Source organism: Amphiura filiformis, chromosome 1 (assembly GCF_039555335.1).
Source record: "Amphiura filiformis chromosome 1, Afil_fr2py, whole genome shotgun sequence".
In the NCBI taxonomy this organism is placed as follows: Eukaryota; Metazoa; Echinodermata; class Ophiuroidea; order Amphilepidida; family Amphiuridae; genus Amphiura; species Amphiura filiformis.
The window spans coordinates 40424613-40447783 of record NC_092628.1 but is presented as its reverse complement, the minus strand read 5'-3'; the positions used below and the strand labels follow the sequence as shown (position 1 = coordinate 40447783).

General features: G+C 38.0%; 2 protein-coding genes across 3 annotated transcripts in view; one reads left to right on the top strand and one right to left on the bottom strand.

The window, feature by feature from the left end:
- LOC140146979 (dnaJ homolog subfamily C member 16-like) overlaps positions 1 to 23171 on the bottom strand; it is a 63542-nt gene that overhangs the window by 5070 nt on the left and 35301 nt on the right. The window lies entirely within an intron of this gene.
- Positions 205 to 11989, top strand: LOC140168148 (uncharacterized). The gene is made up of 2 exons (XM_072191466.1): positions 205 to 595; positions 11085 to 11989. The coding sequence occupies exons 1-2, from the start codon at positions 421 to 423 to the stop codon at positions 11987 to 11989; spliced, it is 1080 nt and encodes a 359-aa protein (XP_072047567.1). The 5' UTR covers positions 205 to 420.

Below are 23171 nucleotides of genomic sequence, written 5' to 3'. Positions count from 1 at the left end.
TACGATGGGGCCTCAAAAAAAGTTTGTCTCCTGGTTGATGATTTATCACCTCATCTTCTCAGGTCTCCTTTGAGAATTGGGAGTAAAAGCAAGTGGGTGCATTTAGCTGGAGTACAATCTGGCAACTTGTTTATGTCAACCTGTCGCACACTTTACTTTGACAGCTGCTATTGATATGTAGTGGTAGGGTTTATGCATTAACATAGTGAACAAGTAAGTCACCCACACGCTGTGGTTATTCACTGTACGTGCTTGAGTTATGAGCCGTGTATGCATGCACATTCTGAAAAGGAACGCTCGCTGCCTCCATGACACACGCATGACTAATCAGGCAGCGTTCGAACGATCACACACAAGAAGCAATGCCTCTCAGATTTAGACATCTTTGTCACAACAGTTTCGCGCTAAAGTAACATCATCATGTCTACCGTACCGATAGTTACAATCGCGTGGCAACAGCCATCAAAATGGATCGGTGTAGAGGAACATGTAAGACGAGGAAGAATCCGAAATCGGGGCGAATTGACGACTGGGATGACAGTGCAAGTGATGTACAAGAAAGGCTGGTATAAAGCCAAGGTCATAAATCCTGACCGTAAGTATTTTATTGTACTATAAAAAAGTACAAGGGGTTGTTGTACAGCAATAGCTTTACAGTCTAAATCCGCACGTGGTGGTAGAATGGTATACATGATCTGGTTTTGAGCAAGTGAGATTTCACAATCATAACAAATATTATGTTTACTATTAAACACTTGCACGATCGAATGTCAAAGTAAGTACTGATAACAAAACTTTTTTACCAGGATCTTGTTAAGATGTGATTTTGGGGTTTTGGTGTCAGCAGTGGGATATCAAAGTGCATAAATTTTCAAGACTTGAATGAATATGATCACCTATTTTTCAAATTATAATGTTATTGATGATGTAGGCATACTAATATTAATATTATTGTTTTATAAGAAGTTAACCCTTGTTACAAACAATCCCGGCAAACAATTGTACAGCCTCAGATTTAGATTGTGTTACTCGAGAACGCTAGCTTTGATTTTGCACACAATTCCTTTGCTATTGTTTTTCAATTAAACTAAAGTTGGCAAAGCGTCATTTTTTACGACGCTTGTTAAAATGTTCCGATGATTACTTCGATGAATCCAAAAGGGGGGGGGCAAGCGATTTCTAGCACAGGGCAAGCGATTTCTAGCACAGATGATTTACTGGCACTGTCACTTCCGAACTTCCATTGCTTTTGAGAAGTTTTAGGGCTGATGTGCAATACATGTACATGTATACCGTATTTAAGTCAAATAAATGCCTTCGAAGCGTTACATTTTCCCAAGGGGGGGGCGTTTATTTTAGAACGATAATTCCGTAAAAAATCATTAGGTAAACTAAAACACACGCTAAAATGACGAACTATGAACTAGAAACACTGACTTATGGCTCACTTCCGGTTTCTGATCCAGATTTTCGCCAATTATTGATGCTATTAATTATGGACCATATGCGCAACTTGGTAAGCTTACTACACAAGATAGCATGGAAATATCGGCATTTTGAAACATCTTGGTTGAAAAAAGTGGTGGGGGCATTTATTTGAGGGGGGCGACTATTTGACGAAATACGGTACATGTAAATTATGAGCCCTGGCCCCCACTCTGCCTGCTAAAAATCGCTTGCCACCACCCCCACCCCTCGGCCTGCCAAAAAATCTTTACCCTTTGCGATCAGGAAAATTTGTATTTAGCGTTTCCGTATATACTGTTAAATCGTTTCAAGCCTTTTTAGAGCATTTTATTTAAAAGGTGCCCCATGAATATATGCCAAAAATTGCTTTCCCCACTCTTGGCTTGCCAAAAATTGCTTGCCCCCCTTTGGCTCGCCAAAGGTTTTTGCCAGCCCTGGCTCATAATTACTGCACAGCCCGTTACGGTGTCATGCTTCATCAATTTCTACTAGATTTAGAGCCTCAAATATGAAGCTATCGGGGAGCAAATTTAAAGTTAGTAAAGTTAATGTTTTGATTTTGTGTTTAATTTTATTCTAATATATCAAGTAAGTCGTAAAAAAAAAAATTTAGGTAGGGATTTTTTTAAAACATTTTTTTAGTATATTCAGGGACATTCTTTATGAAAAAAGTTACCAATGCAAGTTTTAAAGCTGTAAATTGCATTTGATAAAGGCCTTCCCCTCCTTTTTATTTATTTATTTATTTATTTTTGCAAAAAAAAGATTAAAAAGTCGGGGGTCGGGCCTAATTTTTGGGTAGGTCAGATTACACCAATCAAACAATTTATTTTAGGCCTAATGGGACATTATGTTCTAGGCTGCTTATAAATTAAAACTGTTTCCCATCCCAAAGTTTTTAAAAAGTAATATTTTTTATATTTTTCAATACAAAATCCTTTTTCGATATATTTGTGGAAAACGAGGAGGCCTTTTTGAGAGTTAACACCCCCTATAGCATCAATAAAATTCAATGATTTGTGTAATTTCCATAATAAACTTTTGCATCAACATTAAGAGATTTACGCATTAAAACCTTATTCTTGAAAAGGAAAAAAAAGTAACCCACATTGCACTGGAAAATGAGGAGGGAGGTGGACAAGAAATGAATTATTTTTAAGGGAGGTGTAATGAGCGTGAACCTGGTTTGGATGAAGAGGGAGTGTGCCTGTAACAGACACAGCCACCAGAAAAGGACCAGCTCAGATCGCGCGCCAAATAAGTTTGCAGTCCAGAAATTTCATTTTTTTCTCAGCCTTGCAAAAAATAGGCAGAGGTGGGAATCGAACCCGGGACCTCGGTGTTGTAAAACCTACTGCGTTACCACTGAGCCAACTGACAATCAGCTATGAGAAGTTTGATAGTAATCCTTGATATTGCTGAATAGAATAAATCAATACTGATAGGTCTATTTATCTAATGTACGATGCTATTCAAATTGGCCTATAAACTAGGAATATAATGTGAAATGACTATCAATCGATCAATCAATCAAGTTGTCAAGTTATCAACAATCAATAATAAACCGACGTAGGCCTATCATGGAATATTACTAACTAGGCCTACTAGCTAATATACCAAATAAATAAAATAAATAAACAAGTCAGTAAATAAATAAATAGGCATAGGCCTAAATAAATAAATAAATACATAATGCAGAATGCAGTTAGTATTTTAGTTGCAAAATTCCAAACATTCTATTCACACATTCTATTATAATTTTCTGCTATACACGCAAAGGACCTGTGCCTTTAATATGTCCGCGCCTAATCAATAATGAGTCTTTCACCATGCTCACACACCATGTTAAACTATTGTATCCCTGCAAGTATTATCAACTGACCAAGTCCTAACAATGAAATGGATGCTATAACGTACCCAATCAAGCTTAACATATCAAGGTCATATCAGGGCGTTATACAAAGAATGGTCAAAGGTCAACGTTTCCAAAGAAGTATAGTAATAGATGTAGACACAAGCTTTCGTGCGGGAAACATAAACACATAGTCGTCAGTCGTGTGGTTTTTATGAGATTTGATACGGCGCTGAAGTCTATTGGCTGTCCCAAAATCAGTACCCGACCCGGTTTCCAGGCGGCAATGTGTGTGTTGTTACAAGGAATGCAAACTCATTTTATCAATGAGTGAACCACATAGAGGAATACGACATCTATCGTGAGCCAGTCTGCATTCTGTTGCCTGCAAAAGCCGACGATCAGGTAAAAATTCTAAAAGCAGCGTGACTAGATATTTGCGTTAATTTCATGATACGTGTAAAACGCATTGAAAACGCCAAATTGCAGTCATAAAATATATAATATTAGTAAATCACCCAATCGAATGTTAACGTAGGTATGTGGAAAAGAACTGCAATAACAATAACAAACTATGTGCCCAAAGAGTTGTCTTTGGCATGTCGCTTTTTGAAATATCACCAAAAATATCAAATTTTGGAAAAACGCCCCAAAATTTAAAACAAACACGAACCTTCCAAAATAAATATATATTAGCACTCGGCGGCCCAGTCACTACTTGCCGCTGTGATTTGGGGTAACTCATTGCTTCCCCTCTCCAGATACCGGTACTTCAAGGTCGCTCATACCCCAGCCCTTAAAGCAGCCTTCCAGGGGGTGTACATTGTAGACCCGGGGTGAGGAGGGGCCCATTTTAAAAGTCGAATATACCTGGTGACCCCCTTTTTTTTAAAGTCACTCATACGCCCTGATCATCTTTTTCGTAGGTCTGGCTACCCAATGACCCCCCCCCCCTTTTTTTTCTAAAATTGTATTACCAAATTCAAAATTCCACAAAATAATGCTTTCAAATTTTGTTATTTCAGCAAATTTGGGACAAGAAATAGAATTTCGCTCAATTTTTTTCCAAAAATATTTCTACCCGATGACCCATTTTTTGACATTTTATACCCAATGACCCCCTTTTTCACTAGATATTATACCTAATGACCCCCTTTTTCATTTTGTACTCAAACCCTCCTTTTTTTAAAACAATGTAAACCAATAGGCCCCTACTTCGGAACGCTCGTAGGCACATACCCATCACTTGTAAAGTTGGATTTGAACATTTAGAAAATCCCACAGGAAAATGGCTAATGTCCCCAAAAGCATGTGATTATCTGATGGGGTGGGGGAAACTGAGTGAAAGAAGAGCCCAAGTTTGGTTTAGTTGTGCCTACCTGCATTTTAGAGAAGGGGCATTTCAAAAATAAGTTCCCAAAATCTAAGAATAGTGACTGCTTTTCATTGTTTTGTTTTTTTTAGCAAAATGAATGACAATTTTCTGCATCGCCTCTTTTTAAAATTTGTTTGTTTGGGGGTCCATGCAACTCTATCTTGCCTGCATACATGTATCCCCACCCTATCACAAATCAAGAACCCATTCTCTATCTTTGCCACTGTGCCCAAAACTTGAGCTATGCACCTGCACTTCACTCACCTGGTCACTAAGAATGGTCATTTCAAGGGGGGGGGGGGGTGCTTATTTTGTTTCAGAAAGTTGATGGAAATTTTCCATCCATGCAAACAAAGCTTTGAAAACAAATATCACAGACATTGAAAATGAATGTCCAGCATACATGTACATGTCTGCTCTATTTACAAGTATAAATGGTTAGCTGCTTACCCTTGAATTTAACCCTAACACCCAAAAATACCACAAAAAACCATGATGAAAAATTAAGCGCATGCGTGAATACCAGGGTCTGCGATGACGCAAGCACCCTAAGTGTTATATGCTCACGGAATTGCAGCGATAACCCGTGTAGCTACCGGTCCGTGATCGTGTGGTTGGCATGCGGGGGGTGCCGGGGGTCAAAGGTTCAAATCCCGGGGGTGCCAAGTGACTTCTTTGTTCATCTTCTCTCCTTTTTCGTATAGACTTCTTTAAGGGATCCAAAATGAGCGTTTATTGCGTTTCGACAGTATTTTTTGTGGGACATGAGAGCACCTCAGACCTATCGAATTGCATTCTGAATACGAAGCATGTCTTTCTGATATCAAATAATTTTCATTTTTTAAAATCACAATATAATACAAATTTTATGACAAATCATAAAATGTGATATTTTTCAAATTTTTGATATCTAACAGTCCTCGAAGTAAATTATATAAATCTAATGATATATATTTTTAAAGTGTATGTAGCAGGGAGGAAAAGCCGACGGTCAATTGAAAATTTTGACTTTTCATATTGAAGATATGGATTTTTTCCCTAAAAAGACCTATTTTTTTTTGGTGTTTTGGGAAAAAAAATCCATATCTTCAATACGAAAGGTCGAAATTTTCAATTGATAGTCGGCTTTTCATCCCACCTACATACACTTTAAGTATAAATCATCAGATTTATAAAGTTTACTTCAAGTACTGTTAAATATCAAAATATCAATTTTTAATGATTTGCCATAAAATGTGTATTAAATTGCTAATTTCAAAAAATCAAAATTATCTGATATCAGAATGACATTCTTCGTATTCAGAATGCAATTCGATATGTCTGATGTGCTCTAATGTCCCAAAATAAATACTGTCCAAACATTCATACCCCAGCCCTTAACTTCCGATATCAAAAAGCAGGGTTAAGTGATAATAATAGCATAAAGGAGTGCACTAGAGTATTAGGGCACTTGAACAAGTGTACATTAGAAAGTTGGGGAGTATTTCTCTGTAAACTTTTACAAATGTAGTTTTAACCCTTTGTAACTCCTTTTTACTATCATGTATTTGTAATGAAGGGCCCCTATAAGAAGGGTACTAAGGCCCTTTACAATTGATGCTTAGTTTCCTGTTTCATGGTTGAAAACAAGGGATGAGGTGACTTTTAATTATTAATTATCTATTATTTTCTTTATTTTAAAACAAGTAGTCGCAACCTACATCAACCCGTTTTGACTAGGAACATACATTAATCATTTTACAACTATGTTTGATTTTATACATAAGTAATGGTACAGTTATGTTCTTTGTTTATTCATCATTATAGTTGATATGATCAAAGTCAGAAAGTAGCAAATGGAAGTTATTAAAAGTTATTTTAAAAAGAAAATCCAAAATTAAAATAAAATAATTAAATATTTTGCAATTCTCTGCTTTTGACGCGGGCGGGAAACAGGAAACTAAGAATTAATTGTGAAGGGCCTAATCGTAAATAAATTTTTAGTGGAATGGATTTTAGATGCGTTGCAACTACATTTTGAGACTTGAGAAGCATTGTAAATGTTAGGGAAATGAACCACAGTCATATGTAAAATACAATGTAAACAATGATATTATATGGATTACTAATTAAATTTTTATGCTCATATTTGACAATTTTAGAGTTATGGCAAGTTTTCGTGCGCATTGCATTCATTTATACCATTTCAATGTTACGTCATATTTTACCGATACATGTAGCATACATTAATTTGTTCTAGAAAACACAGTGTTGGAGCGGAATGCTCCATTGACTCTGCTGCACAGATTTTACACCAACCTCCCATTCCCCAATGTGAAAAAGAAATCTTGTACTTTTACTAGTGTGCTAATTGGCTCTTTCAATGGACATGTACGGTATTTTCATGTACAGTCTGTTCAAGATGTTGCAACACAGACCCTGTCCAGAGTGTGCCTGGTTGCCAAGACCCAAGTGTTTGTACAGCTTGCAATGAGAACCATTTCTCAGTAGGGTGTGAATTGTAAATCATGCTGATAATGTAGTTTCCATATGGCCTCTGTGCCATGGCCATGCATATATTCTCTCTACTGAACACAATACAGAAAGTATCATGGCTTTGTGGGTTTTATTTGCAATCATTTACATGTATGCCTACAGGTACATGTATACATTGTGCATCAAGACCCCTCTTCCCAGTTGGGAACTGAAGAAAAGCATTCACACGTATTTACAGAATGTGTTTACAACAAAGCTCCCTATAGATCTTGGTCCCCGCACTCTATGTAACTCCTTCGTTTCGCGAACTTTTCAGAGGAAATTACACCCCTTTCTTAACGTTCTTACTAATCTTAGTGATTTCACAAATTTGTTGGCCTTCAACGATGCCCCTTTTTAAAATGTGAGTAAAGTGATTAAAAGGAAGTCATGTGTAAGAGCCTGCTTGAGAAATGTGTACCAGGGGCATAGGCTTTAGAACTGGGGGAGGGCCTAACAGGGCCCACCTCCCCCCCTATAATTTGGGTGTGGTGGCTCGCATACCCTTTAGCTCCCCAATAATTCCTGGTGAAGTACAAAAACTAATTAGATGCTTGAAAAGTTGTTTTTGACCTATTTTTGGCCAAATTTTCTGATTCCTCCAGAACAGGAATGGTCATTTAAAACAAAATTTGGTTTTATCAGCCTCCCCCCCCCCCCCATATATTAAATCATTCAAAGCCACTGCATCAGCACACAAAACGCCAACACACAAAACAGATTTAAACCTTTAACTTAACACCCTCGCTGGTTTTTGGCGAGGGGGAAGGAAAGGAGGAAGGAAGAAAGAAAGAAGAAGAAGAGAAAACTTTTCTCGGGTTCGGTTTTGAACCACCGACCTCTCAGGTGCCAGGCACATGCACGGGCCTACCTTGCCTCAAGGGTGTACATTGTAGCTTGCCTGGCCAAGCTTTCCGCGACCATATGACTGTTCGCATGATGATGCAATGGCATCACATCGGATACCTGTTCGTGCCTATGCTGTTTGAACTGTGGTTTGGTGTTGTTTAGTACGGTTAGGGTTAATGCATGCTCTGTTACTGCACACCTGCCTTCAAGAACGTCATTTTAAATATAAACTGAATAAATTCGCTAAAATGTGTTACATCATAGACCATCGAAACATATATTTTCAAACACCCGGACAGGTGTAATACTTTGTACACTCGCAAAATAATTCACAGTCAGGTGTAAATATACATGGCTTACAATTTCAAACACTTTTGATAACAGGCTATTTGATACACTTTTGATACCGAATATAGGATAAGAATTGGAATGCTTATTTGAATGATACACTATTGAGAAGTTGTTGATACATTTCGTTTGATACATTTTGGAATGCTCATTTGATACACATTTGATAAATTGGCTTGTGTGATTTGTGGTTTGCAGGTTTTTGCCGCAGGGTGGAAAAAACCACGGTTTTAACCATGGTTTTACCGCTTGGCAAAAACAGTTTTTGCCGGCAAAATCTAAAAAAGTGATTTATAGTTCAGTTTTTTCATCTCAAAACAAATTATTAAGTTACAAAAATAATTTCTTGAGTGTAACAAGGGCAGATTTTGTAATTATAAGCAACATATTAAGAAATTAATGGCATGCGTTTTTATTGGCCAGGTGCATATTAACCGAAATGAGGCAAATTCAAAAATGATTCATTAGAAGTTTTGTGTTACTGTTTATGATCTTTATGTACTACTTTTTAATATTTGGGTGACTATATGTGAGTAGGCCTATATTTGCCGGCAAAAACCTGTGTGTGATACATTTTTAAAATGTTCCATTTGATACATTTTTGATACTGTATCAAAAATGTATCATAAGTGTATCAAATGAGCGTTCTCCATTTTCTTATCCTTTCATTTGATACATTTTATATCAAAAATGTATCAAATTTCTGCTAGGCGCATAATCAACTTGCATAATGTCACAAACTGGACGTCAATTGTACATCTTCACTGTTCATGAGTAATGAATAGCAACAGATTTCAAGATGTACGCTTCATGATGAGTCATAGGACAACAAAGAGTACAGCATCCATCATGTGGCTCAACATGCTTATAAAAAAGTCATACTTTTAGCTTACCGAACTGATCAAATTCTCACATTCTCACTTTTTATATGCTGCAAAATGACACAGCTTTTTAATAATCAACTAAAACTCAACAAATACCGTATTCGTTCCAATAAGCGCCCATACCCCAATATGCGCCCACCCAGTGTATTTCAGTTTGCTAAAGGGTACCGTTAATGTTGAAGTGACAGATAGACGTCGATACAGTGAAATAGCCGGAGGACTGTGTAAACTTGTAATACATTTTCTACAAATGTACATTAGAAATGCTACTAGAACGTCTCGGGACCCTTTTATAACATACGTAAATTCATCTAAAACAACCCTTAAAAAAATTAGGTAAACCAGGTAAAAAAATAAGCCACAATGACTTAGAATGAATACTGTAAAATCTCTTCTCTAGTTGTAGTAATAACTACATGTACAACTAGACTAATTTATTTAATATTTTCCTAACATGAAACAAATGAGATCAATTTCATAGGCCTACAAATTAAAACAATGCCCACATGTTACATGTACATCCATACATAGTAAAATTATGGCTGACCTTGCTGACCATACTGTTGTACTGAGTGACCAGTGATACATTGACATGTGGAAAACACATGTATGAGTTTACCAGTTCTGGGAATGTGATTGATTTGTTGTAAATACATACAGTAGTTAGGTGGTACATGTATTTTGTCATATTAGAGGTGAGGTGGAGGTTGAAGCTGTACAGGGATGTGCCACAGTTATGTAATACCTTTTCAGAGATCTTGGTATCTAAATGTATGGGTGGGTTTTCAGTGGAGACCAATGCGCCCAATTGGGTGCAATTGGACAAAAATGCCCTTAAAAAGTGCCCAGGATGCTTCTGGGTTTTTTTGTGTGAAAAATTGGTATACTAATGTGTTGCAAAAACTGTTAAGAGTAGGTATAAAGAAAGTTTGGTTTTGAACTCCCAATTCTCTTTGTCACCGCAGAATTTTGAGTACCCCCAATTTCAAACCTTAAATCCGAGACTAAATTTTAGGGTACTGTAGTTTATTTGGTCTCAGTTTCAATTGTTAAATAAATTGTTTATACTTTGATGTTTGGATCCCTAAACATCACTAACATAAAAGATGTGAAAAAATAAAGGGGTCTAGTGATTTTAAAAGAAATAAGTCATTGGGTTCACTTGAGAAATTGGGTCCCATGTTTAGGGATTTTTGGCCACAAAAGTAACTGTAGATTTCTTTTTGACATGGGGGGGTGGAGTTGGAAAAAAATTCTTCAAGTACATGTTGTATAGTCAATCCAGCACCTTTTGGCGACAGTAAGTTTATGGTACAATTGCGTGTGAAGCGCACAATTTTTTTAAATGATTTTGAAGCTAAACTGATGAAATATGGTGTAAAAATAGAATAAATGCACGCGGAAATGTGCACTTTTGGGCTAAAATGGGCAAATATGGGGTTAATTTGGTCAGAAACCCATTATCAGGCAATCAACATTGGGGGGGGGATGACTGTATGGACCATCCCCCCTGGGAAAATATTAGGGGGGATAAATCCCCCCCCATCCCCCCGGGATCTACGCCTATGCCCATAATAGGCGCCACATCCCAGTATACCTGATATATCCCCCTCGATTGTCTACCATCTAAACATATACCGGTAACAATTATTGCTTTGTGATTTAAAATGAACAAGGTTAAATGTGTACATGTATACAATGTAAATACCACTGCACTGATGACAATAATTGTTGAGATGATAAACTATGTACATGTATTAATTGGTCCTGTTCTTTTTTTTTCTTTCCTCTCCAGCACTCCGAGCACGGAACAGGACAAAGAAGAGTTGTACCTGCTGCGTATCACCAGTTAAGCATACCCACCTGACAGGAAAAGCCCGGAAGAAAGGAACCAGAAGCCAAACATCAAACAGTGAATCTGATGCAACAGTTGATGGGGTCAGCAGAGAAGATACAAATACAGACATAGATTATAGAACAGAAGGAGACACAGCATTGAGCACCGAGACGGATTCACAGGTGGAAGGCAATGTGAAGCATAGTGATGTTGAAAATGTTGATCAGGAAAAGACTGAAGCAGATAGTGAGAAAGGTGTGAATGAAGAAGGTGATGCTAAAGACCAAAGAAATGTTTTTACTGATATGCAGGTGAACGAAAATGATGATGCAGAGATTGGGAGCGGAAAAAAAGGTGATGACGCTGTAATGCAGTCAGTTGAGAAGCAAAGTAATGAAGGAGAAAGCATGAATGCGGAAGTAGGGAAAAGTGATGAAATGAATATACAGGGTGATGGTATTAAGACACATGGTGAATTTAAAGATGACGAGCAAGATTTGCATGACAATAACAATGATGCTGAATCCGATGGAAATGACATAAAATCTAACGGAGAAGAAGCTGCTCAAAATGCAGAAAGCAGGAACGTTGATTCTGATAAAATGATTATTGAACAGGAAGAGGACGCCGAGGGAGAGAGACATATTCCAAATGAATCGTACCACAGAGAGGAGGAACAAATTCTTGATAAAGAAGCAACTGAACAAGCTCCAGATGGTAGCGTTGATGAACAAAGTCCAGAGGAACAAGTTACAACAGACGAAGCAACAAATGAATCAACCACAAAAGACTTTGCAGCCAGAGAACAAATTGCCAATGAACACATGTACAGCCAGCGATACCTGTTGCTGATAACGGGGTGATGAACAATCTGAAATGACCACAGATGAGATAGAAGAGAAAACGGAACAAGCTACAGATGAGAAAACGGAAAGAAATGATGAGCAAGTTGAAAAGGCCAGTGATGAGGTAAATGTAGCGTGTGAAGCAAGCGGTGAGAATTCAGAAGAAACACCTGCACAGTTACCTACTGCTGTAGATGAGAAGGCAGATGATGCATCTGTAGATTCAGAAGCTGCTGATACCAATGATGCATCTGGTGTTAACGTGGTGTATTTGAGACCAAGTGATATCCACATGTCGACGGAAGAGGACGACAATTCACAGAACAATAACGCTGAACAAAACGAGCAGGAAAGCGATGAGAAAGAAAAAGAAGGTGCACCTGTTTGTGACGATGGGCACACAGATGAAAACAAGCATCAACCAATAGAATTAGAAATGGCAAGTCCTGATGAGCCTCTCGGGCAGATCAAGATATCTGAACCGATTTCACTCGCTGGAACTGTAAACGATCAACAAGAACCACTTGAGCTGACAACTCAGAAACAGAAACAATCTGAACAAAACAGTAATGTGCCAGAAAATGAACATAGACTAAGCAAGCAGCATTCACCAGGATCAAAATTTGGTGGTGCAAAGCCAGCCGAGATCAAACACAGATCAAAGGGCCTTGTTGCTCATCAGACCACTCTTCCGTCGGGTCGGCCTGGACCGATTATACTGACAATGAAGACTAAGAAACCAAAGCACAAAAAGTCAAAGAAGAAAAATAAACACAAAGATAAAGATAAGGAAAAAATGAAAGTTTCTTCACCACCAGGACTACAAGTAAGCCCGGCTCAACAACTTGCGCAGCCACCAGGACTACAAGCAAGACCAGCTCAACAACCAGTGCAACCACCAGGGCGACAAATAAGACCAGCTCAACAACCTGTGCAACCACAGAAGCCAGTAGAAGCACAACAGAGGATAGCGCCACGTGTAGCAGTACACCCGAATGTACCCGAGAAGCAGTTACCACCTGTCCCAAGGCAGCCGTCTAATGCAGCTGCAAGACATCCACAAGCAGCTCACAGACACGTCCAATCTCCTCCTAACAGAGGGCCACCACAGTCTGTTGCCATGGCGAGATCCCCCAATGTCATTGCCTCTGCAGATGGAAGTGCCATCATGAGATCGCCTAATGTCATTATGTCAGCAGATGGAAGTGCTGTGATGAGATCCCCCAATGTCATCATGTCTGCTGATGGAAGTGCTATGATGAGATCCCCCAATGTAATTGTGTCTGCAGATGGGAGTGTGAGGCATACTGAACCAGGTCTTATTGTGGCTGCAGATGGCAGCATTAGACAGATGGTGGAGCCAATACGACATATTGAACCACCTCGTGCGCACATGCCGCCACCGCCACAACAGCAGCAGCCGCAGCGAGGTCCAGCTCCAGGAGGCCGTTCCCATTCTCAGTCCTCGCAATCTAGTCCAACATCTCCACCAAATGCTCATCTTCATCCCCAGTGGTATCCTGTGAATATGGCACCACACCAACACCACCACCCACGAATGGGTGGACCTGGTCAACCGCCACCCCATGGACACCCCGGACACCCTCCACATATGTCGCCAACTGATTTTGCCAACATGCGAGCCCGTCATCCGCAACCATATTCACGTTTACCTCCTCACGTGGAAGCCTCGTTTGCAGGAGCACCGCAGTTCATCCGTGGCCCTATGGGTAATGTCCCTTCTCCGGCAGAAGCAGCGTACATAAGAGCTCAGTCATTGGCTCGGCATTGTCACCATCCACATTGGCAACCGAATGGGCCACCTCATTTCGTCCGTGATCCTCACATGCATGATCCTTCTGTGCTACGTGTACCACGTTACGGGCATCCACCATACCCAAGGATGCCAGGTGACATGCCCCCAGGTGCTGGACGACCACCTCCACTAATACCTGCCCCAGGACCTCAGCCTCAAAGATCCATCCACCCTGTCAGTATTCATAAAAACCGTCCTGAAGGAGCTCAACAAAATCGATCAAAATCAGCAGATGTAACCAATGCTGCTAGTCCAAACTCGATCACTCCTCGTAGTTCCACATCTGAAAGTGTGCAGTCTTTAAGCCCACAAAATGCAGCACAGAAACGTCCAAGAGAACCCACTCCTGGAGAAATTGAGAACATTCTTGCACAGCAGTTTCAAGAAGGAAGTGATGGTGAAAGAGTAATTGGTGTCGCTGAATTAATAGAACTGAGAAATGCTTTGAGGCGACACCATGGTTTCACAGAAGAACCACCTGCTAAGTCTCCTAGATTGGAAACTGTGATGAATGGAAATCAAGCAGCAGGACTTCCGTGTCCACCCATGCTTGCTAGTGTTGGGTTGCAGCCTAGACCTTCTAGTGGACCAATTGAACAAGGAGTATGTGGACCAGCTGTAGTAAGCCCAGCATTAATGCACGGTAATTCTGCATCACCTAGAATGCAACATCCTCAAGTCTCCATAGCACCTCATCCAACTGTTGGACAGCCACACATTGCCACAGTGGCCCCACAACCAAATCACACTGAAAGCCCCAACAGAGCAAATGATCTAAACTCTATTAGTAGTCCACCAAATCCTGCTCGACAGTGGCTTGCTGAAGCCCAGCAACTGTATCCTCGCACCAATGTGTCTGCTAATCAAACAGCTACTACCAACTCCAATGATGTAACTGCCCTGCCATCAGTAACTCTTCCAGCTACCACAGAGGCACCTGCTATATTTATGGATACCGCAGTACCACCTCCTGCTCCACTACCAAAGCCACCACAAACTACGGGCAGGTCTGTGCAAAGATCTGGAAGGAAGCAGAAAACACCCCATCGCCGTCCAACTAATGGAGACACTGTGGTGATTAAATCAGAACCGTTGAGTCCTGGATATGAGGCTGAAGAATCTTGCATGGATGTGATTAGTAATGCAGAAACTGATGAGAGTAGAGAGCAAGTTTCTGCTGTCACTAATCAGCTTGGATCAGATTCTTTGGACAGTGTTGAAAGTGATGAAACCCCTGTTGAAATGAGATCATCAGGATCATCTGGTCCTATCTCGCAACTTCAGACTCTGTGTACAAGACTTTCATCATCAAGAACCCCCATTATTCCATCACAATCTTTACAGCGTGCACAACTCCATATTCCACCTGCTCATGTAGCACAGCAAAATGAAATTGTCCATCCACCTTCTATTCCATCGGGACATTCCTCACCTGCTATAAACCCAGAAGTGAGGCCAATGCCACCACTGATGCAAGATACACCTAGTCAAGTACTTGATAATCAGAGGGAATCGCTGGTGCACAATCCTGTCAATGAAAATATCTCTGGTAGAATGGCTGTGGCTGTTGGCCAATCCATATCTCCTGTAGAACATGAAGCCACATCTAGTGGGTTGAACGAGAACGCACCGTCCCCAGACACGTCCACTGCACACAGGGTGGACAGAGATGCGGATGTGTCTAGAAGATTGTCCTTCCTTGAGAGAGAAATGGGAATTGTCAAATCTTGGCTGTGGGAGATTCGTACGATCTTGACGTCAAGAACTGGGGGTCTTAGGAAAGGCCTGCCAAAATGTACCGATATCGGTGATGGTAATGTTGTTATTGGGTCTGGTGAACACACAATCACCATGGCCAGAGCGGATTATTTGGACTGTTGGGACAAAACAGAAAATGCAAAAGACCTTGTTGTAAAACTCATTAGTAAAATCTTCACTGAAGAAGAATTGGCTATGTCGAGCTACAACGGCGGCATGATCCGGTCAACATACAAAAGAAGATTGGCTGATGATCAAAGGTTCAACGCAATCTTGGCACAGGCTGAAAAAGAGTACGGTGCAGGCAATCTAGAAGATAGAAAGGCTATTCGTGAAGCAGTGAATAACAAATGCAGGAAGAAAGCATTTAAGTTCCGTCAGCAGGAAGCGATCACGCAAAGGATCAGTCAACAATATCAAATGTATAAAGAGTGAAATAGTGTATGTACTGGAATTCAAAACACTTGATTTCTATCCCAACAGACCTGTAGTATGGAAAACAATCTGACAAAATTCCCATCAATCAATCAATAGGACACTGTGAAGAAAACTATTTTCCAATTAACTTTTCTTATTCAATGAGTGTGGTCTAGTTTAATTGTAAGTACAAAATCTGATTGGCCAATTTCAATCACATGATTTTGGGTGTCGTAGACATGAACATGCAGATTATTATGATGGAGTAGGGTAGTTTAAATGGCAGTACTAAAATACTGTGCACACTCATTTCTCTCAAAATCAATATTTTCATTTTAAAAAAAATAAGAGAATAGATGATAGGAATTTTTGGTTTTTTTACTCGTCTGTATCATGTTATTAATTGAGTCTACATGTAGGATAGTAAAAACAGATTCCTATTGGTTATTCTCTAATTTTTGCCCCAAAGGTCTGTTTCAAAGAAATCAAATGTTTTTATTGCAACCAAAGACCAAACAAATATTAACTCATCAAATTTGATGACCAGTATCAACAATGTGTGCATGATGTAAAGTGGCTGAATTGGTGAAGAGCAAATTAATGTGCAAGACCAAACTGTTTGGTGAATAATCCCTGGTAAATCGGTGATGTAAACAAAATGGGCAAAATGTGACACGATCAAGGAAAACAAAATCTAATATCAAAAATACTGTAGAGTGGGATCTTTTGGTTACTCCTCCATATAAGAAATCACCTAATGTGATATAACTTCATTGAGGGATTATAAGCTTTATTCCATATAATCCCTTGATTAAGTCTTTCTCCTAGTCTAATGCAGCCCATACATGTTCAATTTTATTAGTCAATATCAAAGACCCTAAATATAAAAGAGTGCATACAAAATCTATGATTGTAGATTTTGTATCCACTCCTGCATCTGATCTAGGGTCCCTAATATTGATCAATAAAATTGATCATGTATGGGCCGCATTACTCTGCATGTCTTACATGACGAAAAAACAATCTTTTGGTGAGGATTCAATTTTTTTGATTTGATTCGTTTTGAAACTGAATTTCAAGTAAACCATAAAACTGAAATTAGAACAGTTAATTCCACTAAAATATCCTGCTATACAGTTGAATATTCAAATTTCAAGTTTTTTACATTAATTACTAGCCCTTCAGAGATGCTATGTTTGATGCAAACCCTATCAAAATTTGAACTTTTGGCTACCAAGTTACATTGTGTATAGGCAATTTTTCAGTTGTTGGAATAAAAAATTGAGTATCTTTTTTGCCTATAACGCTAAATCATTACTCCTTCCCACCTTGATTGTGTCATAAGTTTATCAATTTTGCAAAGAATATGTCAAGAATACAATGTATAACATTTTCATTGGTTGTTCAAAATGAATATTTACTTTCAGCTTGGTCTTTATTTAAGATAAATATTCATAACTTTATGAGCAGGTTTTTGTAAGGCTTGGAAAACCTTTGTCGTTTGTAATGCTCCTGCTGCTACATGTATAATATTGTGTGCATTAAGTGCTGTCATCAAGGTAATGTTTCTGATGTCAACAAGTCAGACAAATTCAAATCCTGATGTTAACATGAGGTTGACAAATGAGACTGCTGGGTTCATATTTGAGGAATAAGATGTGCATCGGCCACTGCCTTTGGGCTATTTTATTACATGTACGATAGCCTACAAAGAAGGTTTCTACTACATTTGTTGAAAACTGAAGTTTTAAACCAATTGGTAACCTCTCAGATTTTGTCAACATCCTATTGCGCACAACAACATGGCAGGAGTTGACATTGCTTTATGTTGATGGCAGCATGTGTGTGCATACAGATTCGGCCACGGTACATACGTCATACATCTGTACATGTTATAAAGGTGCTTTTTATTTCTCAAGTTTTATCAGTCGAATGTATTCCTTGTACGTATTTATATTCTGTAATTCAAAGAGCTCCATGAATTATTACGCCATGTTCATGTAGCGGTCTTCATGTGTGTAAAATATTATTGTGGAATTTTCAACTACTGTAGCACACTTGCTATTCATTTATATGTTGCATCATTGAGGTGGTTTGTCATGAATTTGGCATTTGAACATTCCTCCATTTTGTTTCAATCGGTTAAATTTGGTTTAAAAACTAAGTAGGTAATTTGTGATTATTTTCATGCGATCTTTTTCTGTGCTTTAATTGGAAAAACTAATGTAGCATAAACATTTTCTGAATATATTTGAATATGTTCAATCAGTTATCACCCTGGAGTAGCTACAATGTGCACTACTGAGTGATCATTAAATTTGTGCAAAACCAAAACATAAACAAAATGTAACCTATTTGCCCTAAGGTGACCAAAAAACCTTGTTCTACGGGCATGACTGACACAGATTTTGTGTTCGGAGTTATTATTTTATTTTAGCTGTACATGTATGTGTGGGGCTGTATGCTTGAAGTGTATTGATTTTGGTTGAAATTTTTTGAAAACAAAATTTTGTTTGCAAAATTTTGTCTGATTTTTCAAGCATTCACCCTTATTGAGAAGTCAAAGAACGGGTTTATTTTGTCACCCTCATGCCAAATTCATGACATGTATAGTACTTTAGAACTGAGTTTTACCTGTGCAAAGTGCAATTATTGTATGCCTTGGCACACCTTAAATTAGCATTTAGAACTTGTGTGCATGTAGGATGAAAGCATGCATGCATGCTACTCCAATTCAGGAGGATGATAAACAGCTGCCTCTCCCTACATGTGTGCAGCAGGGTGTGAGTGAAGTTCTCTTGCTATTTTTGTACAATCTCAGTCCCTGCATGTCACCATACATAATGGACAACATCCAGGAATATTTGAATGCAGTAAATGTTCACTATCAATTTGCGACTTACTAGTATTCAATTGATTGTTTTTGGCCAAATACACACTACATTGTAGGATCCACAACATTCTCATATCATGGGCGCAGTTCTTTAACCCCAATACATTTGTACATTCATTGAATGACCTTTGAAAATTTGGGTACAAAAACTCATGACTCTGCAACTTGAGGTCAAATTTTGCACTATGATTGTTAATTGAGGTTAGAGAACTATGTCATTGGAATGAGGTCATTGTGGTCCATAGTGACAGGTTTGATCCCACAGGCACGTGACTTGTAAGAGATTGAGATTTTGTAAAGTTGCATGAATACATAATTCCAAATCATCCATGTCCATGAGTGAGTTACTTGCAGAGAGCACTGCCAACTACAGCACCTGCTGTAATTACTCCTGATGGGTGCACTTAAGGTGATCCTGACAGCACTCTGACCTGGTTATTAAATAAGATTCACTGTGTCAGTTGGTGCAAATCAAACATAATGTTTTTGCAATGTACAATTAGTTTCTTTGTTGATTTGAACTGTTTCCTCTAATTCATGTATTCATGACTATTATTTGGCATAGGCCCTAAAATAAATGTTGAATGGACACATAATATTTAATATTTTGGTTAAAAAAAAACCCAAAACAATACAGTATTTTGCCCCAAAGCTTGGTCTTTATATCTTGCAAGAGCATTAATGTAATTGCATTTAGAACTACCTTAAAACAACCTGAAGCATTGACATTAAATTCAATTCAACTGCCTCCATGTGGATGTAAAATATGCAATGTCTTGCCTACATCAACTCTTAAAATCAAGTACTCATGCCCAGTAAGTCATGTGATGCATGGCTCTATTCGATAGCAAATTCAGTCATATACATGAAATTGTTGTCTATTGAATTGCAATCATTATCATCACTTGCGTATTGCATACACATCATACCTACAATGTAAATGCATTGTACATGAAATGTTTTAAGTGTAATCATTTATTATTCTTTGTACAAACTGTAATGTCTGTTATGCAAGTTTGATGGTAAATGTTCAGTTTATAAATAGCACAATACGCCTTCTTGATTCTAAAGAGTACTTCTTAAAAACAAGTTCAATTGCAACACTGGGAAAATGTCATCAAACAACTAAAAAACAAGGTGCAAGATGCCATAAAACTTGTTTTTGGAAGCAAATTGACAGAAAATCTGTGTCCAAATCTCTATGCCACATAATTTTGTTTTGCATTTTGGTTCTAAGTTTTGTGGGTGTAGAGTAGATAGGGCCCATATGGAAATGCCAAGTTGCAGGTGATTTGTCATCAGATAACTATAGTGTGATGGGTTTGTAACAGGCGGGACTCATGGCATTGTGGATTGATATAGAATGGTGTACACACAGCTGGGGGCATTGCCTACGCCAACTGCGTATTGCATAACCGACACTGGTGTAAGTTGGGACTTAACTGACTTGTCTGTTAACAAAAACCGAATAAGTTTCACTTATTACGAACTGATCATAGTATAGTGCATGCTGACATAATGTACAATGTGTGTGGCTGGGAATAACAGAGTGCCTTCATGCAAATTGCATGTAGCTAAGTGTACGTTCAATGCATATATTTGCATGAAGGCTTTCTATTCTATGATACAGTGTTTCTCTTTGGTTCAATTTTCACAAATTTAAATGCCTGGCCTAGAGAATTTGTAAAAAAAACACTTTATGCCAATGATGCCATGTGCCAAAGCGTAAAATGAAAAAAATGAGAAGTGAAAATTCAACCACTGTGAAAAAATAAACTTGAGACATGCTGAAGATGATCATGCAAGCATCATGCAGATTTGACAGAGTGGGTGCAGGTGTATAAATTGCATTGCCCATGCCAGAATGCACCATGTTAATTACATGGGAGATCTACTCATACACTGTAGTCACCCTTATGTATTATATTATAAGTCACTGTGAAAAGCTATTCCCCCCTCCCTGTGCATAAAACCAGACTTGTAATTTGCATGAATACTTTGGCCAGATATTCCTGCTAAATCATTTTTACACATGGAAACCGAAAATGTCAACTTTGTTCAAATACCATTTTGCACACTGTTTGTTCAACATTCATGCATGATGCTGAAGATGACAAGGAGGGTAGAAAGAGTAAAAGCTTTTGCACATCTTATAAATCAATACATACACCAACAGAAGAGGGATTCCATGTAGGTAAAGATGAACAGCAAAATTGAAATAAATGATTGGGATTCTTGATGTACCGTACTATCAGTTTGTATTTGATGTTCTGTCCTATTCATGTATAACATTTTTCTTGCCAAAGGTGGTTTTATGAGGCAATAATTTTTGAACAAATTTGTTGACACAACTGAGAACTTAAAAAATAATTTATTATTGCCAAATGAAGATGCAAGTTGCTTTAATTTCTTAGCTTACATTGTGTATGTCGAGTTTGTAGACGCCAAAATTGTTTTTTTAATAAGTTAAGTAATAAAAATCTGTATAATTTAAAATCAGGGAGAGAGACACAAAAGTTGTAACTTCTGAATTGACCCTGTGATGCTTTTTCATACATTTTTGGACAAGAAAGGTACAACATTTTAACATGATTTTTGAATGTCACTATACATGTTTAAGTTAACATTGACAAGATGAGCAGATGCTTTCAAATACCTCATAAAATATAATCACAATTTATGTGATCTAATTTCAATCAGAAAACAGGTTTCTAAGAGCCAAAGCCAAACTGATATATTGACTTAATATGAATTAATTTTTGACATGATACTGTATAATTTCCAATAGTAATTCAGGTAAGCTAGTAGTTTAATAATGTATTTTTAGTTGAATATGTAGATCTTTTAGTTCTTTGAATTGTAATCTATAAGTTCCTAAATCAATTATGTATGTAATCTACTGATTAACTTTTCCACGAACGAAGTACGAGTTGTAACAAATATGTACATGTAGTATTAGTGGATGTGAATTTTTCATTGCAACAGACCTGGGGCTAGATCTCTCCATCTACAGTAAGCCAAAGAATTAAGGTACCAGTTGTGTTCACCGCTGTATATCCTATATAAAGACAAGTATGTCAAAATTAATACAAGCAGCCAATACCAGGTACTCTTTAGCTCTGATTTAAGACCTTATTTGTTGAAATTGGTCGAGAATTAAAGAACCGGTGATCTAAAACCTAATGAAGAAACAAAATCAAAAGTTGCACTTTGTGTTCTAATCAATGAAAGCATGACACTATTTTTATCGGTGCTACAGTAGTTCCCTTGTTTGCGAACACTTGTGTACAAATCAATAGGGCATGCAACTTTTGAATCGGCATCTTCCTTGGTTTTTTGGATCGTCATGTTTTTATCTCTAGAACAATTTCAATAAATTAGGTCTTAAATTCGAGCTAAAAGATGAAGCTATTGGCTGCTGGTTCCAATTATCTGTATTTGTTTATGATATACAGGGGGTGAGCATAATTGGTACCTTAATTTTTGGCTAACTGTATTGCATGGGGTAATTGAATTTGAACTTGAGCAAGTATTTGTTGGTAAAACACAATTCTGCTTGGCTACTTCGATGGCAAAAACCAAAAGATGGAATGCCATAATTTGGTGTGATTACCTCACAAAATTGATTTTACTATGCACAAAATACACAAGCATTTGTAATTTTTACCACCTGATTAAACGAACCAAGGTGAATATTTGGCATTGAAAAATTCATATCAGGGATCCAAGTATGGATGACTAGGTGCTAGAGCTTCCTCCCAACACTCATCTTGATTTAATATAGTCTTATTCAATTATCAAAATCAGTCATGCAAAATTAATGCAAGAAATGTGTTGAATTAATGTAATAATCATACATAACTGACTGCAAGGGCGTATCTTTTGTGTTAGCAAGAATAAGCCTGATAGAATCATATGCCTGTACAATACAAGACTTTCATTGAGGGATTATACTGCGAGGAAGAACATGGCATGAAATTTTAATAATAAAGTAACACTATGTAGGCTAAGACTTGCTTGCACAAAGGATTAAGTTCAACCTGACTTTACTTTTAAGAAATGACAGTACACCTTGCTGGCTGTACAAAATACAAATTTATCATGTCTATCTCCTGTTGCATTTAATGTGTGCATCCAAGGCTTGCTACTTGTTTGCCCATGTCCCGGTATAAACGCTTCAGGCAAGATGTAGCACAACTGTACTTCCAAAAGTTAAAGCAATAATGCAAGATTTCTGAAAAGCGAAGTGATAAAATATATGTTCCCTTTCCATTTTGAGCTAATGAAGTAAATGAATTCATTCCAGCAGCTTTATA